Source organism: Ixodes scapularis, unplaced genomic scaffold (assembly GCF_016920785.2).
Source record: "Ixodes scapularis isolate PalLabHiFi unplaced genomic scaffold, ASM1692078v2 PGA_scaffold1__304_contigs__length_218370807, whole genome shotgun sequence".
In the NCBI taxonomy this organism is placed as follows: domain Eukaryota; kingdom Metazoa; phylum Arthropoda; class Arachnida; order Ixodida; family Ixodidae; genus Ixodes; species Ixodes scapularis.
In genome coordinates, this window is record NW_024609846.1 from 154,150,733 (window position 1) to 154,168,458 (window position 17,726).

Below are 17,726 nucleotides of genomic sequence, written 5' to 3' on the forward strand. Positions count from 1 at the left end.
TATAGAAATGCACTACCCGCAGTAAACCATAAACAAGTTGCGGTCTGCTTCATTTCGCTAAACCACACTAGCGCCAGTTGAATCTTCAGAATACATTAATATAACTCTATGGGCTTTTAAGGTCAGAGTGACAACATTCAGTTTTTTTCATTATAAATAATGCCTGGTGTCTTTTCGATAAAAAATTGTGTCTTCGTGGTGTGGCCAGAACGTTATTGACATTTAGACAATGAATAGGCCCAAGAATTCCGCTGCAGTGTCACTTTAAAGGGCCGATGCAAGGACGTCTGCACTTTGCGCAATTAACGCTTAGAACAGATCCCTGACTTATAATGACTTGTGAAACACCCCTTTATTTTTCACCACACTCAATGCAGGTCGCAAAAAAAAAAAAAAAAAAAAAAAAAAAACTAGAAGCGTTTACCCCGTCAACTCGCAGCCAATGTTGATCATTGCCACGCGCAGGGGTTGGCAAAGCAAAGGAGACGCGCTGAGTTCCAGACATTGTTATGGTTCTGCTATTGTCGTCATTGCAGCGATCGGACACGGACCACTACCCGAATGCTACAAGAGCTATCGATTATCACGAGTTCTAATCGAGTGCCCACGCAATGCTCAGGTCCAATCTATGAGCGGCATTTGAATGTCATCACTGGGCGGTACTGCGACCGCCAAGCTACGTAATTAAGTTTTGCGAACGAGAGATTGAAATAAAACGCTCGCTTTTGTCCTTGAAATTACACAGCAACAAAGGAGCTTCTTCGCCAGAGAGATTGCGTGCGAGTAGCCTTGAGCCGCACTAGTAACAGTAAGCTCGTGTAAACTGGAAACCATTCCAGTTGAATATCGTTGCCGCCCCTTTAATCCTCAGCTCAAAAGCGAAATGAGTAGTCATGTGGTCTTGACATGGCTTGGCCACCGGACGCCATGACTCCAATCTTCCACTATGCTTTCTAAGCACGCCAGAAAACTCGTTGTGCGCAAGTGATATTAAGTACCGGCACGACAATCCTTGGCCTATTGCTCAATTATGCAAGCATCAAGGAGAATGCCGGGAATGTAAGACTACGCGAAGCATGCACTCGCCTTCCCCGCATGAAATATTCGAACTAAAATACGAAAATAAGGCGTTCACGAATGCGCGTGCCAGATGATATTTGTTTGAGGCCTTGGCCTTAGAACAGTTACTGCGGCACCGGTGGAAGAAACACATTTAGGGGATGACTCTGGCTACTCTTCCCGCGGGGAGCGAGCGTCCAGATCATGCTCGGTCTTAGCCTCGAACCAGGAGTGTTTAGTTCCGCGCCGCCCCGGAGAGCGCTGCAGTGTGGGGTGCCTCCTCGGCAGTCACGGTGTCGGCGGCGTAGCGTGCTCGAATATTTCACGGTGTGGTGGTGGTGGTGTGCGGCCGGTGGTTGGCCTCGTGTTTTTCTTTGGTGCTGTGCCGATCACAGGTGCCACCATCGTGCGCCAATGTGAGCCTTAATCCGAAAAAGAAGAAGGAAGAGATCACAGATTTACGTAATCTGACGACTTGGTGGCGGCGTGGCGGCGGTGAGGTTAGGGCGCCTCTATTTGCCGGCCACTCCGCTGACAGCTTAGAGACACCCGCCACTTTGTAGCGAACTTTGCAATGCTCTCACCGGTTTAATATTGCGTCTATTTTTCCAGAACTTTCGCTTAACACAACGTTTTCGCACCACGAGTTTGTAACACACACTCTACAGGACCCACACCCAATGCGGAGCTAATAGTGACCTCAGGCGCCCTATTGTGGCACTCCATTCGCTTCATTGGTGTCTCAACCCTGTCAACAGAAGCGCCGGCAGATGGAGGCACCTTAGGTGAGGTACAACAAGCGGCGGTAAGCGAGGGAATGCGGGGCCACCACTCGGACAAACAACCGGAGCCGTAGGTTTGGGAGGGACTCTACACTTGGGCGCAATCTATCCCCGTGCCACTGGAGCGCGCTGGGTGCGGCGAGCATAATGTGGTCGCCGCGTCGGACAGAGAGCCATCACACAAATGTTCCTTCCACCGTTCTGCTGCAGACACTAGCACGTGCAGACCGTGTCTACACTCGAGCCTGATCCTTGGTACTTGGGTAATTTAGCTAAAGGTAGTCGGGTTGATTGTCAAGAGTGCATACGTGCAAGTGACCCAGTTCTCGTGTCCAGTGGCAGAGCTGGCTTCGGGTGACGTTATGGGCACCGTGGATATGCATCACAGTGAAAAGGCGGAGAACTTTCGAGGTAAAAAAGGTAAGAAATATTTTGCTATATTTTAAATTTTTTCCCACAGAAAAGCAGGCTTTTGTTTTTCTACCCTCGTGTACTAGTTTGTTACTAGAGCGGAGCTCTTAGTCGCGCGTTTCCGGCTTGAGCGCCGACGGCATCACCGTCGGCGTAGAAACCCGGTGCATTATGGGAAACGTCCCATAATTCACAGCGCCGAAACGTCGCGAGGAGGGGAGGAGTAGGGGCATACACTCACCTCAGTACCCTCCCCCCCTCCTCCTAAAGAGCTGCGCTCTAAATCGGCGGTACAGGAAGTCGTAAATGTCTTTAAATTTTTTTGTCCCATTAAACAAAACGGGATTAGCTAAATCCCAATTTATCTCGGCTCGAAATTAATTTTATTGTCTTTTTATGCACTGCATTTCATACATTGAAAATGATAGCACTTCGGAGATCGTCCATCATTTTTATTTTGCTGCATTTTCGTTCGAACCTTCAGACGAGCGTTCGCCATCCGCTGTTATCAAGATGGAAGAATAATATGGACGACACTCGTGGATTGAGAGTCGGTTTATTTTTCCCATAACCGCAGGGCGTCTTGGGCAGTTCTCGAGGACTCCGCCATTACTGCCCGCAGTCCCGCTGGCAGTCTGCCAAAGTGGCGAACCTCTGGCAGTCGTGTGGACCGGTTACCGACGGGGTGGTCACACATCGCCCCGTTCCCGGGTTGTAGCGGGCCGTAGTCGTCACTGTATGGCCTGGGTCCGGGTTGCCAGGATTGTTACAAGCTGTGGGTAGTAAAATACAGGGGGGATAAGTGATGCTTCGGGTGTTGGGTATATACCAAAAAAGAAAAGAACGGTGGCTAAACAAACACAAACCCCAACTGAAGATCGACAAGAAAACGTTATTTCTATTTGAACCGGATCAAACCCAAATGTGTAAAGGAACATCTGACACTGAACCCAAACCGGAACGACAGCACGATCTCAAGTGGCGAATACCGGTTCATCAGGAAACGGTTCGGCGTAATGAAATCTGAGGTGCGCCTGTTTTTGCGCATGGCGATTGATGACGTCAGCGGCCCAGTGTTACCTAAACACACGGCAACAATGTAGAGACAAGTCAGGAACGAGTAACAAATAAATCAATTTCGCGCTTATACGCCCGCCCTGTGCTTGGCGTCGGGAAGTCGGTTCGGATGAGCAAGCTGGCTATACTAGTAGGCAATATTCAAGTTTTTGTTTTTTTGCTTTCTTTCGGCTAAACAGTGCTTCGCAAGAAAAGAGGAAAATAACATGGTCCCCAAATTAAAAACGAAAACCGACGCGCTGCTTGGGGGTGCTCGTTCTGTTGTTCTAGAAAGCCAAGGCGGAACCGCGCTCCAAGAAGACAGGAGCGGCAATGTAAAGCTAGGTGTCGCCTGTCACATAGAAGCTCAGGCGCCTGGACACCGATCGCCCGGTAGACTCCGATGCATCTTACCATGGACTACAAGGCTCTTACGATCCATCGAACCCGAATCCGAATGTCACATTCATTTTCCCCGAAGTTGTAAGTAAACGCGAGAAAACACAAAAAACCTCCGACCATCCTTGTGTCATACCCAGATATTTTGGCCGCCAAGCGCGTGTTCTAACCTTTTCAAGATAGCAAGAGTGTGAGCGTATATTGTTGACAGGCGCTGAAAATGCGCGAGAGCGGAGATTTCGAAAACTCTGGATATGACGCTGAAGTTGCGCAAAAGCGGAGATTTTGAAAACTCTGGATTTGACGCTGAAGGTGCGCAAAAGCGGAGATTTCGGAAACTCTGGATATGACGCTGAAGAGGCGTAAAAGCGGAGATTTCAAAAACTCTTGATGTGACGCTGAAGATGCGCGAGAGCGGAGATTTCGAAAGCACAGGGTAGGAGGGGCTTCAGCTTACTTCGAAAACATTTTCTGCAGCCTCCGTGCACCAAAGTGAAAAATAATCGCGATATTCGTGATCGTCGAGGCCAAGTAAAAACTATTTAATTGCTTTTCATCAAATACAGACGCGCTTTAGTTTACCCTTTAACAACTGAAGTCTAAAATGTTTTGTTTTTGTTTTGCGGCATAAGCAGTGGGGTGGAAGATTATGGTTTAGCGACTAAGCTTAGAATTTAACCGATGTTGTCAATAACGGCACGAATGGATATGCAGGGCCCAGTGCGCCTTTGTCTTCCACAAGAAGGGAAAGCTTGATTTTTGCTCTTTTACAACTGCTGTGAAATAACCGGTAGCGAAAAATATATAAACACAAAGCGAATCAATAGTGATCACAAACCTCGGTTGTCAGGCTGGCACATAATCTAAAAATGTTTTTACACGGTGGCCAGACTAGCAATTGTAGCGTGGCTGCTCTAAAATTTGTTGATATGAAGAAAGAAGAAACGCATATACGTATTAATGTTTTGTGTGCAAATATTTGTCGTTCAGTGAGCGAAGTAGTAATTGTGCAACCTGTGTTTTTTCAGGAAGCCGGAACCTAGTAAGCTTCAATGAGCGCCTAGTGTCTCAGCTATAAATAAGTAATTTTTGCCAGTGCAGTAGCACTGCTTGCCTGGGGTCTATAACATGCATTGCGACGTAGGGGTACACGATGGCACGCCGGTACACGGTTTTTATCCAGATCCAAACGGGCATGGGTGGGGATCAAAGCCACGGAATTCCTCAATTTAATCCCCACCATTAAGCCTAGTAGTAGCGAAGTAGTTTACGACAGTTGAGCACAATGACGCGATATAAAAAGAAATATACTCGCACTCAAACTGCTACTTTGGGCCTTGCAATCTCAGAGCCAAAAAAAAAAAACACAAAAAAGCAGATTGTTTACACCGTTTTTACGTGACATCACTGCACCATGATGGCAGTCAGTGCTACCTGTTATATTCTAGAACAGGAACTTCGGCAGAGACACTTAAGACTGCTTACTGTAGGAATGCAAAAGCATTCCTACGCGCGCAGCGCGTTCCTACAAGCAGCGAACCACGTCTTCCCATCGCAGACGGCGTCCCGGCGGTGACATCACGCTGCCCCACTGCGCAGGCGCAGCTAACTCTGGCGGCTTCACTACGGCTTCCGTGACGAAGCATTGCGTTGCTGTGCTTTTGTAGAAACGTAGAAAATTGAGCTAGCTGGTATTTAGAACACATACCTAAAACAGCGCACAAGCACAAGAGAAAGAAAATAGAGGACAGGAAAGAGTGCTGACTCCCAACTAATCAAATGTGAAAGAAAGGGAAAGAGGAAGCTTCTTCTTTTTACCTTGTGGGCGCGCGTGGAATTAATGTCTGAAGCTTCCTCTTTCTCTTTCTTTCACAAAACATAAGTTGGGAGTCAGCTCTCTTTCCTATCTTTTATTTTCTTCCTCCTGTACTTGTGCGCTCTTTTAGGTATGTCTGCTGTGCTTTTCTTTGTGTTTTATATCTGAGGCGCGCCTGCATTGATCTTAAGCGCACCCGCCGGCTTCCGTGACGAAACATCTGAGACGCGGTGCCTTCCTTTGTGTTTTATTGGAAAAGGGGAATTTAGGTGACATTTTTCTGCTACAGAGGGCTACAGACATCGGATACAGACAACGCCGGCTTCGCTTCATGAGCCAGTTAACGTTTTCGCATTAAAGCATATTCTGTGGTGCAAGACGTATGCTGCGAAATGGAAACACTCAGCAGCACGCCACCACAATGCCAGGTGCCATGACATCCGTGTAAGCTATGTATGGGTACGCCCATCAGACATTCACAATGTGTTTTTAGAAAAAGCGGAGCAACTCGCGCATGGATTCATCCCCTGTATTTTGCGGGTAACCAAAACTTGGTGACAAGCTTTGCAGATTAATTTTTGCGCCGTTCAGCGCCTTCTTCGAGATGCGTTTGGTCACTCTGCAGATTTGCAGATAAACAAACTACAGCAATACAAGAAACGAAAAAAAAAACTCAGTGATGACATACCCGTCATCACTGGGTAGTAAAATATAAATATTTCGCTGCGAGATCAGTACCCCTTTTAACTGAGGTGAATGATGAGAATAATACTAGTTGTGTCCTGGTATACCGGACTAGAGCTCCAAGTGAGAATTCCAAAATAAAGCCACCCTGCTTTTTCCACGCAAGCATTATTGCTGCACAGCGCCATAAAACCGGAGTTGAACAAGAACAGAGTCACTCACCTTGGGGATAGGCGCACGTGTGTTGAGCACTGTCACGCAGCTTAGCATCTGAAATCGAGATAGAAAAGTAAACTGTTAGGTTATCTCTTATCAGTAATCACCGAAAACGTGCCTATATTTGTTAGTCGCCACATTTTAGCAGACGGAGGTGTTTAGGACGCCTGTCATCAGAGTTCCTAGATAAAAGGCGCACTTTGTGTTCTCTACCCGTGCCCACCTTTGTTAGAGAGTTTTAGTGAGTCGTTTCGACACTCATGATTCATCGTCGAACGCTCAGCCGATAAGAATGATCATGCGCGCGAGTCGTCGGGGGATCCGAGATGCGTTTCTCATTCGTCTCTCCCACTGCAACTTCTGCAGTCGTCCCCGCAACGCAACAACCACCGTTGACGACTCAAGAGAAATGCAAAAGTCGGCCCACTCTACCTGCCCAGCCCAGAGTTAGGCTTACCACATGCGAGAGGCCATGTGCCATCCTGTTACATCAACTTCGTCTGAGATGTCGAACCAAATGATTTCGAAGACTACTCACAATGGCAAGCGATCGGGAATGCTGTAAACTACGCCTGTGATTAAATTTTCGTGGTTTGGGCTAGCGAGCCGCCGTGGAGACCGCAAGCAGACGACTTTCTACTATACACGACGTGAACTATCGTTCAAGTTCCAAAATACGGAGACGAATCAGGTACCTTTGTGGTCATTGCGACACATTTTACTCTAACTTCAGAGTTCTTGAAGTTCCTCCCGGTAAATGTTTACTTGGCCGTCTAGCTTACAACATTGTGTGCTGTGAAATCCGAGCCATATATCTAAACGCTGCCGAACGTTTCAAATATTTACCATGAGATGACGCTGCCGGTCCATCGCAATCATCATCATTTTTTAAACGGTTGCGCTGGTATTGCGATTCGCTAAAACGATTTAAATTTTAAATACGTTTTCACGAAATGAAGCAGCTTCACCGCGCATGGCACAAACGATTTTGCTAATACTCCCTATTAAAAAGAACTGCATGACGCTGCAAAGTTTAGGGGACTAATTTAAGGGAGTTAGTGCATACAGTTCTCTCTTCCCGCCGACATGCGATTCCACGTGCGCGTAGACTGTCGTTACTAATCGTTACTTTCGAGCATGATATACTACTGCCGGAGTATATCATGCTATGCATCGTTGGTATATCGGCCAATAGTGAGGCAAGGGTGTCAGAGAAAATTGCTGACAATTCGGGCAAAAAATGTCCTACTTGTTAACGAGCGCGTCCTTATTTTTTTCTTTGTTTGTTTGTATGCTAGGACCTGATTGTCATATACTCTAAGGCCTGGTTACAGTTCAGCGACAAACAGTCAAACGCGACTCGCACAAAGGACTTGTTTAGGTGTTTCTTATTGTTAGGAAAACTTCCTTTTGTTTCTTTTCTTTAGAGTATACTGAAATGGCCATAAAATAGACTGCGTGAGAATTAGCCGATAGCAGACAGATAGAATAAAAGCACAAAAGTTGTCGGTAATACTCCACTCATGCGTGTTGAGGGAACAAAAATGCAAAATATGGAGCAACAAGAGACGTGGAACGCGGCCGCGCCGTCGTCTGGTACATACCACGCAGTGTCAGTCTACACCGAAGGACTCATAAAAGTGTCAGCCATCATGGCACTCTCCCTATTTTAGCACGCTCCAACACTGCCAGTCTCCGCTGGAGGTGACCACGTATATGGTGATGGCAAGAGGAGTGGCCTATCATGACCACACCTATTGTTTGATAGTAGTCTTCTTATCGGGGTTCGCACGTGTTGATGTTGCATTCTTATTGGTCGCTAGCTCTAAGGAATGCGCACCGAACTCAAGAAGAAGTATATACTCACTGCACGCCACGGCGAGGCAAAGGACTAGCAGAAACGCCGCCTTGGTTGCGTACGCAAACTTAGCTGCCATATCGCTCGAGCTTGTCGTTGTGAGAACTGATGAAAATGACTCACGCTGAATAGGCTGATAAGCGGTCTTTTATACGCTTACTCTACCACTCAATCTCCGCTCTGTGTCGTTCTGAGTGGGGCGACAACACGTTTTCAGATAATTTGTCTAACTCGAAATGCGAACGTCCGGTAATTTTTACGGGAAGGATGCAACCACGCGATAAACTGTGTGACACACGACGAAGATAATTTGTTTTCTATTCCGTCCATTTCCCGTCCCAGTTGAGGACAAATTTGACACTGTAATAGGCTCACTGCACGGCACTTACATTCGACTGTTTGGCAAATGTTCAGAAAAGGAGGATTGAGCACGTCTGCTTCCCACCTCGTAGTCTCAATAACTTGGCCAATTATAAAAACAAAAAAAAACTCCTCCATCCTGTGTCAGAATTGCTGGGTGTTGTTGCATGCACGAGGCGGACATTACTATTTCTTTGTTTCTTTAATAATTCAAACATTTTGACGGAGACCGACACTGATGCTCGATTGCCTCATGGAATCACTATATAAGAGTCCCTTTATCGCCATGTGCAGCACGTTTCCAGATCATCACGAGTCGTATACACAACGAACTAACTCGACATGGCAGCTAAGTTTGCGTACGTTTCCAAAGTGGCGATCCTGCTGGTTCTCCTCTTCGCCACGGCGTGCCGTAAGTACTTCGGGCATGTATATTGTGTGCATTACTTAGCACTGGAATGAATAGACCGAAATATGGGGCTCGCAAAAATCACCAGTGAAGTGAGTCCCTCGGGGATGAACTTTTAGATGCGGAGCATCTCTTGCTCGGGTCTATGTCCCGCGGCGTCGTAGTCCGCACTCACACTACGCATGCGCAACTCTCCTCCTTTATTCTCTCCAACAGCTGCGCGTTACTCTCTCCGCTCTCTCTACCAGCTGCATGCACTTCGCGAGCGTTCGCGTCTACTCACACCGCGCGCGCATGCGCAACTCTCCTCTTCTAGTCTCCTCTCCTGCAAGTGTGAATATAAGCAGTGGTAGCGCGCTGCGCGCGTTCAGGGAGGAAGTGGCCGAGTGGGCTAACGCGTCTCAGCTCGGAGCGTGGAGCGAAAGCTTGCGCTGGGAACCTCCTGTGTTCGATCCCCGCCGCCCCCGCCCGTTTCGATCTGGATGAGTTTCGTACCGGCACGCGTTCGTGTGATCACTACTGCGTGATGCACGTTAAAAAATTACACCATCTTCCCGAGGGGAACCATGAGGTGACGCGGAGCATCGCGGAGTTTCCAACAACGTTCACGCGATGTGTGGTAACCAACGCAAGTTAACAACGTAATAACACGCAAGTTAACAACGTTACTAACACCATTAATAACGATCCGCGATGCTCCGCATCACCCCATGGTTCCCCTCGGGAATATGGTGTAATTTTTTACTTGCAAACCTGTTGTCGATGTATATCTGTTGCACCTTCTCTCAGGGTACGTATTCGTCGGGTGATCGGGTGATGTCAAAGATACACATCGAGCGACAGCGCACCCCGGCGGGGCAAGGGGGGGGGGGGGGGGGGCGGGAGGGAAGGGAAGTTAACCGTCGCTTAATCACCATTTTCAACGCTTAACGAGCTTGCGTTAATTTAGTTGTCAAAGAATAATTAACGACCCAAAGTAACGATACTTCAAATACTTTGGTGCTTAACTTCATTGCTACCAGTTATCAGGACCTTTATTAGAATTTAGAGGAAACACTATTCCTTCCTTCAGGAATAATAAATAGATCAACGACATAGCAAAACAATACCGCCTATACTCCCTGTTACCACATCTAAAGCTCAGGAAGGCGCGTTTTTCACTGCTAACAATCACCAGTACTATTCCTTTTCGAAACAGCTTCAAGCAACATCGGGGGTCACCATTTCTATCTATTATGAAAGTAATTCACGGACATTATGACAGCAGTGCTTTAATCGGTTTACGTCCGCTAAACTCTACAACCTGTAATACTTGGAATTTGAGCTGGAAAACTCCCTGCCACTTCGCATTTCTCTAGGTGTTGAGTGATCTTGGGCATGTAACGCAATTTCAAACTTGGTCAAGACTCGTAATCTGGTCCGAGTAAAAATCTTTATTCTTAACCTTTTTTTTTATTCGTAAAGTCGTGTTAGTGTCCGTACGGCTAAATTTTACTTCAGCTTTCCAACAAGTCAACGTGTCCGTGCTTCTGCTGATATCGCTTCAGTAGAGCCACTAAATGCGCAAACTTTATGACATATTATCGAAAAATATTAACGCTTAAGTTCTAACCGAGCAATACCTAGAAAGAAAAGAAATCGTACTTAGGAAATCAGAAAATTCTAAATCTTGCTGGCACTTCTTGGTTTTCTGCGTACACGTTGGATCACGGTCTTTGATTTTTACGTTTTTTTTTTCTTTTTTTTCTTTATTTAGGGGATTAACTTTTGCTAACATGACTTAAGAGATGTAAGTCACGTTAGGGAACGAAAATAGGATAAATAAAATGAGAAACGAAAACTTCAAAAAACAAACGATTGGGATCAAACATGTACGCCTAAAATTTGAAACTAAATTTTTCATTTTTCGTTTGCAAAGTTATGTGTTAACGTTTTGGTCCCACTACTGCTAAAACAATATATTCTCTTGTTCATCAAAAAACCCAGTTTATGTTTTGACGTGCAACCTTCTATAAGCATAATACTTGTTCAGAAACACGTTGATTTGTGTGAAGTCCGTGACAAACAGCTCAAAATAAAAAGGTATCTCTACGTAACTTTTTTAAAAGTACTTGACGCTTATCGCTGAAGTTGTGAAAGGACCTGAAGTTTTCTGGTTAACAAAATATAAAATAGACGCGACCGTCGATTGGCGGCGCCACTAGAGCGACAGCAATCGCCAACAAAAAATATTTTTGGTAATGTTTTTTTATTATTATTTTTTTTCTTTTCTTTTAGAGATCTTAATCGCAAAAGGAGGGCGCAGCCAACAGGTGGGGAATCGGGGCTAGTGCAGTATGCCACCGCTGGGGGAGCAATTTGGGGCCTGAAGAAAGTGTTACTGTTAGGATATTTTTGTGGACAGCGAAATAATCTTGCTTGTCCCCATACTTCATTTCAGAAGCGGATCGTTCCAACTCTCAGCACACTTGTGCTTACCCTCAAGGTATGTAGTGATCCTGGTACCCTCTTGTCGCTCATGTTCTAATGCCGTGAGGGAAGGTTGCTCGCCTGTAGAACAAGCACGAACAGTTGCACGTGACGTCATTAAAAGAGTTATCACCACCAGAGAAGAGGAGAAGAGGGAGTTCCTTTCTTATCAGGATCCTCTTTTGTTCCTCCCGGATTTGCACATACGTCCCGATTCTCGTCCCAGAAGATTATAGAACATTAACCCGGCCGTCACTCAAAATGCTTACAAAAGCAGTTTCCTTCTCCTCCTCTTACATGGTGGTCAAAAGTATGCGATGTGACGTCAGTGAAACATAAATCCCGACGCTGACAGTTAAATCAGCTGTAAAAATGGGCGCTTGCACGTAGAGGTCTCAAGTTCTTATCAAATCTGTAATTTAGCACGTCAACGAACATGGTGAAGTTCACGACGGCCTTACTTGTGGAGCGATCTCCTGATACGACTGCGAGCAGACGACGGAGTCACCTGCATTCGACGGAGCTCGTCTGCTCACTGCGCCTATTGGAAAATAAGACCACAAGTATCACCTTCGCTAACTCGGTTGTCCGCACCGATGTCCTCTGCGTTGAGCTTGCCAAGTTCATTGCGTAATTGCTTTCAGAAGAGGATGCCTACGTATTACAATTTGGGCCATGAAAACATGCCTTCGATGAAAACTTGAAATTCCAAAGTGTAGGAGTCGACTTTTTTTGCCTGTAGTATATATTGCCAGTATGTATTGCCACGGGCTTCTAATTTTTATTCTCCAGAAATAATGTTCAAGATGTGATAATTTTTATACAGTGCACTCAATACTATATCTAAGAAGGGGAAGTGTGCTTTTTGGAAATTTGTGTTTGTGAGTACTTTCGAAGTATAACGTTTTGCGTAAAAAACACCTATTTTTTTAGTGTACGATTTGAATCACAATATTCTAAAAGGTCTCGTCCAATTCTTGATAGTAATAGTAAGTGTGTGATATCACCCTCCTACATTTTTGTGTGAGAAATAAAAAAATGAGAAGCGCTTGACAAATTTGGTTTAATAATTATTTCTTTAAATAATAACATGATAGTAATAGTTAGCCCTAGACTCGGCAAAAAGACGGGAAGTATGTTAACAAGCCTTCGTTTGGTCATACATTTTAAATAATATTTAATTAATTAAATCCCTTTGTACCCATTGAGAATTACCACCACCCCATTTTTATTCTTGCTTTCCTCTCTTCTATCGCGTTCATAAAATCTTAAGCATTTTCTTATATGTAAATGTGCCTTTTTCTGCTTCAGTTGTGTCCACATTACATATACAATTTGTGACAATAGAACTGGACAGACCATTTGAATGTTTCTTTTTCTTTTTGGGCACTATTCGGTTTCAATCAATTTCGACTTGAAAATTCACAATTCTCAGAGATCTAATCCGCTTGCTTGCAGTTCTGTAGCGAGTAGTAGCTTTTCTAAATGTGTGTATTGATTCCTACATCCTTTATACTTGTTAGTGAACGCATTGATAATGATGTAACTTTGTCCCGTTCCCTGTCTTTATGTATAAAACTCTTTCTAAAGTTACATCATTTCCTGCATCGTGGGCGAATAATTTTCTGGCGTCTAATATTCGTGATCAATCCACGCATCCGCAAACATACGAGATGTCCAGGAAATGCCGTATTCACTCGAATAGTTGGAGAGGCCGTGCGCACCCTCTCCAACGTTCCAGTCAGTACCCGTGCAGGTGACGCAGTAAGGTCTATACGACTGCTTCGGTACTGATACTTACATTTCTGTAAAACAAACTTAAAACGAAAAGTTTATAAGCTCTAAATAACCTTCTGTGTTTAGTACCAATGCACTATAACTAGGTGGTTGTCCGTCGCTTTAGGTCCAGTCGATTTGGTGACACTGCGTAGCACCAGACCGACGTGAGCAGGTGCATGTCCCCATGGGGTTTGTCCAATAGCGTCAAGAGGACAAGACCTGGTTATTATGTCATCAATACTGGATCCCTGACCCGCCCAAAGTGGCAAACGCGTTGAAGCTCGAATAAAGACACCGCAAATTGGCAGACCCATCCGTCTTGACGTCGCGACATGCTAGCGTCAGGCTCGTGTCGTGACGCAGTTAGACGCGCTGACGGTGCTTCTGACGCACGCTAGTGAACACAGCGTGAATTCGCTGTTGTTATGTCGTTCGGGAGGGGGGAGATAGCGCAGGTATAGTCTTTCTGATTTGTTGGTAGCTCTTTCATCAGGTGTGTCCTGACGCGGGGAGACGCATACGCCGATGAAGCGCGTGAAGAATCCTTCCATGTGATTGACCCTTTTTCCGTTAGTGAAAGTATTAACGCAATGAAGGACAAAACATCAAATATGTCATTTTTTCAGACTTACGCTTGTACTTTCAGTAAAGACCTACATTAACCTGCATGTATGGCCCCAGTAGACACCTTGCAGCAATCAGGCGAAGTATAGTGTAAAATTAGTGCCGTGAAGAACGCGGGGAGGCCCGCTTATTTCTATTGTGTCCAGCTTGCACCAATCCTGGCAACCCGGACCCAAACCACACAGTGACGACCACAGCCCGCTACAACCCGGCAACGGGCCGGTGTGTGACCACCCCGTCAATGACCGGGCCCCACGACTGCCAGAGGTTCGCCACTCTGGCTGACTGTCAGCGAGACTGCGAGCAGTAATGGCGGAATCTTCGAGAACTGTGGAAGACGCCCTGCGGTTATGTTAAAAATAAACCGCCTCTCAATTGATGTGTGCCGTCCATATTATTCTTACATCTAGAGAACGCAAGATGGTGAACGCGCGTCTGAAGGCGGGTTCGGAAAAGTAGCATAATATAAATGGCTTGTGATATCCGAAGTGTTATATATTTTGGTAGTTTTTTAGGACTTCGAGGCGTAGGCGAACTCTGTCAAGGGACCCTTCAGTCTTTTTCGAGGCACCACCAAAGCGCTGCCATATACATTTATTGACAACCGATACTTATTCGGGAGGATGATCTTGTCCGAGTCAGAGTTCGCGGCGTCCTTCTTGCTGAATCTAGCAACTACGCCGACTGCCTCACATGGTAGCAACGTGAGTAGATTCTGCGTCCACGTGCCGTTAGGACATCCGATTTTGCTAGTCGTCCGCAGAAAGTAAATTAGGAATAATCTTTTATCTCCCTCAACCCTGAAAAGATGTGCGAGTTCTAGCATTTTGAACGTCTTGACAACGCTAGTTTTAAACCCTCCTACCAGCGTGCTCGTTCTCCTTTGCCCGTTTCAACGCTAAGTCAAAGCACCTCGTCTCTGCTTTGAGGCGTTCGCGCCCCTCTCGTTTCTTTCTCGCTCTGTCAGCTTCTGCTTCCCACTCATCTCTGTCTCCTTGTTCCCACTCCTCCGCTTTGTGTCTTTGCTTGAATCCTACCCCAGGATTCCCCTACTCTGCCTTCGTCAGCACGGCTATCCTTACTGGCTTTCACGAGATGAGTTTTAAGTTGACATTCTTCGCATATCCTTTCCCGAAATCTCACATAATAAAAGCAAATCTTGCTACAACAACGTTTCGACTTTCAAGGTCAGTGAAATTTGAGTCTTTTTTTATAGTTACTCCAAGTATACAAAATAAAACCACCTTCGGTGTAACGCGCCCTTCGAGTACCAAAATACTCCGAGATGGAGCTCAATCGTCCCACATGGGCTCAAATTAGGCGGCCACGCACAGTTCACCACCGAAGTCGTCTAAGTTCATCCGATAGCTTCTAACTAAAGTTCTAATTTAAGAGCTCCATTGCAAACCAGTTAGTTGCCAAGATACAGCTTTCCGTTGTGGAGCGGCCAGACTGCATTAGGCTGTCGAAAGGTACAGGATAAGGGTACCCGCAGGAACTGAGAGACGGATGTCGTAATGCACTATTTAATACATATTTTCAGCACTAGATAGTACTCAATAATGCAGCTTGTTGTTACTTATAATGGACCGTTTTTCCCACTCTCCACAAGTTAACTTCTGGCGAAATAATCCTGAGCAAATACGGGTCAAGCTAGCGTCGAAGCAATGTTGATTTGATTGCGACACTGTCTATTTCAAAAGGTTCACAATTCACTGCAAGGCACGCGTTACCAACGCTCAATGTTTTGGCGACTCACGAGCAACTTTTCGACGGGTCACGGCGTAGTTGGTTTTCTGCAGGTCGCAGCATCACTGAAAACATTTTCCCAGTGGCTCGAGACGTCACTGATGGTGCCGATGTTTTCATGGATGGTCCACAATTCTCCCCAAGCATAGCCGACCAGACCTGATCACGAATGCGTTAAATTGCTCTCATCTCAAAGCAAAAATAAAATAAAAAAACATGCTGGTTCTGGCGAGCTTGCCTACAAAGGACGTTCCCTTTCCCTTCGCGGTTGCCGTCGAGCGATCCAACTCCCTTTTTTTTATATAATTCTTTTTTGAGTGACGCAGCTTTTGACATTTTCCTCAAATTTGTGCTGTCCTTTTTTTTTTTTTTTTTTTTTTTCAAAGTTGCGGCACAATGATTCTGTTTTTCGTATTTCTTGTAGGCGCGTCTCTTTGCGGAACACGTTTCACTGACCTTGTGAACTCTTTTCCGTTTACCCAGCGCCGACGTTCGACTTGGAATAGTATCCTGACTTCCAAGTCGCCGTTTGTGTGGGACTGTGTTTCTTCACATTGCTTTCTACGACGTTCTCTTGGACTGCAGATTTACACTTTTTTGGCTTAGGAAGTATTTTTAGAGATTCATTGTGCTTGTGAGAATGTGTCTTTCTTCTCACCAAATTCAAAGCCAGGTTTCCCTTCAATTAATGCTTCCTTTGCCCCTTTGCCTTTTTGGTCCAGCTTTCCGAAAGGGAACTCATGAAACGTTAGGTTGAGCGCTCGCATGTTGAATCATTCCAACTTTCGCTTTAGTACCTCGACATCGTTTTTTTTTTTTTTTTCTTGGCATCGTTCTAATTGTAACGTGTTGTACGTCTTGCGGCTTCCTCTTCAATGCATATGAGAAACGTTACTGATTGCACCTTTTCGGGCTGCTGGTTCAAGTACGTTGCCGTTGAGAAGAGCTCGAACGTTTGCCTTAATGTCTTCCGACTCTGCCTGTCATCTCTTGTTGTGTCCATGGCGCTAGGTGGATGGAATATAGCGTGGTGACTAGGGTGCCTTGCTGCTGGCGAAGATGCAGCTTTGTGTCCCCCATGTTTTCAGTGAGAAGATCGTCTATACGGCAAGCACTCTCCTGAAGGCAAGTGTAGCTTCCATGTCGATCTCCGTCCCGTGGCCTGCTTATGTGCAGAGAAAACGTCGTCTGATCGACAGCACCCAGATCGTGTTCCCAGGGTGTTCGCGCACAAAGCACCGGCCAAGAACGCGTCGGTGACTCGTTACGCCCGTGCAACCAAGCGGAAGGAGATCGGCGGTAGAACCGACAAAGCATTACTTTTTGTCGTGCATTGTGGTCATGAGCGTAAGAAAATTATCATGCCTTTACTCAAGGACGCTGTGCTAATTTAATCAATTAATAGTAGCACTTCTGCCGACCCACAGTCTGCTGATCCCGCCCGCAGCGAGGGAACCGGCTCGAAGTAAACGTAGGCCTCGAGAGACTTGTACGCCTGCGCCTTATCCGCCGTAAACTGGCTTGGCGAAAAAACTAAATAAACGATTACGTGAGCCATCAACGTCGGTGGCAGCAACTTCACGTCGGAGCTCTAGCACGCATTCTTTACGGCGTACGGATCGTCGAAGGTAACGCACTGCACGCATATTTTGTCTCGATACCCCTGCCGTTCAGGCCCGGGTAGTCAGCTCAAATCGACGGGCGTAACATACGACATACGTTGGCAGGAAATACGATATACAAAAAAAAAGCTAGAAGCGTCTCTACAACGTCAACAGCGAGCGCACGCCACTCAACGCAATGGCGAAAACACGGAGAGCCTGGCCACTAATCTCTACTATAGGGGTCTGGATGGCGCATTGAGCATACAGGTATGAATCCCCCGATTAAACGGCTTGTCCCGGAAGTTAGCGATTGACAGGCCTTTCAACTCTTCCGAGTGCTGGTTCAAACAGTGTTCAGGGCGCTGGGTTTTTTTCTTGTCATCCCAAGGGACCCTGCTGTTGCAGAGTAACAGTGCATGCGGACCCGAGAAATCTCCTGGGAAGCAAGCTT

The 17,726-nt window shown here is 46.0% G+C and overlaps 1 protein-coding gene across 1 annotated transcript; it reads right to left on the reverse strand.

Annotated features, from left to right (window-relative positions):
• Positions 1-2,796: 2,796 nt before the first annotated feature.
• On the reverse strand, positions 2,797-8,372 carry LOC121835975. The gene is made up of 3 exons (XM_042290566.1): positions 8,291-8,372; positions 6,430-6,477; positions 2,797-3,025 (listed from the first exon to the last, which is right to left on the reverse strand). The coding sequence occupies exons 1-3, from the start codon at positions 8,358-8,360 to the stop codon at positions 2,862-2,864; spliced, it is 282 nt and encodes a 93-aa protein (XP_042146500.1). The 5' UTR covers positions 8,361-8,372; the 3' UTR covers positions 2,797-2,861.
• Between the last annotated feature and the right edge of the window lie 9,354 nt (positions 8,373-17,726).

What these genes read in the sequence shown, in the direction of transcription:
- LOC121835975 (XM_042290566.1), bottom strand. Translation starts at nt 8,360, where the DNA reads ATGGCAGCTAAGTTTGCGTACGCAACCAAGGCGGCGTTTCTGCTAGTC. An exon ending in TTGCCTCGCCGTGGCGTGCA is followed by an intron (nt 6,478 to 8,290) that starts GTGAGTATATAC and finishes TCTCGATTTCAG; the next exon opens with ATGCTAAGCTGCGTGACAGT. An exon ending in CACGTGCGCCTATCCCCAAG is followed by an intron (nt 3,026 to 6,429) that starts GTGAGTGACTCT and finishes TACTACCCACAG; the next exon opens with CTTGTAACAATCCTGGCAAC.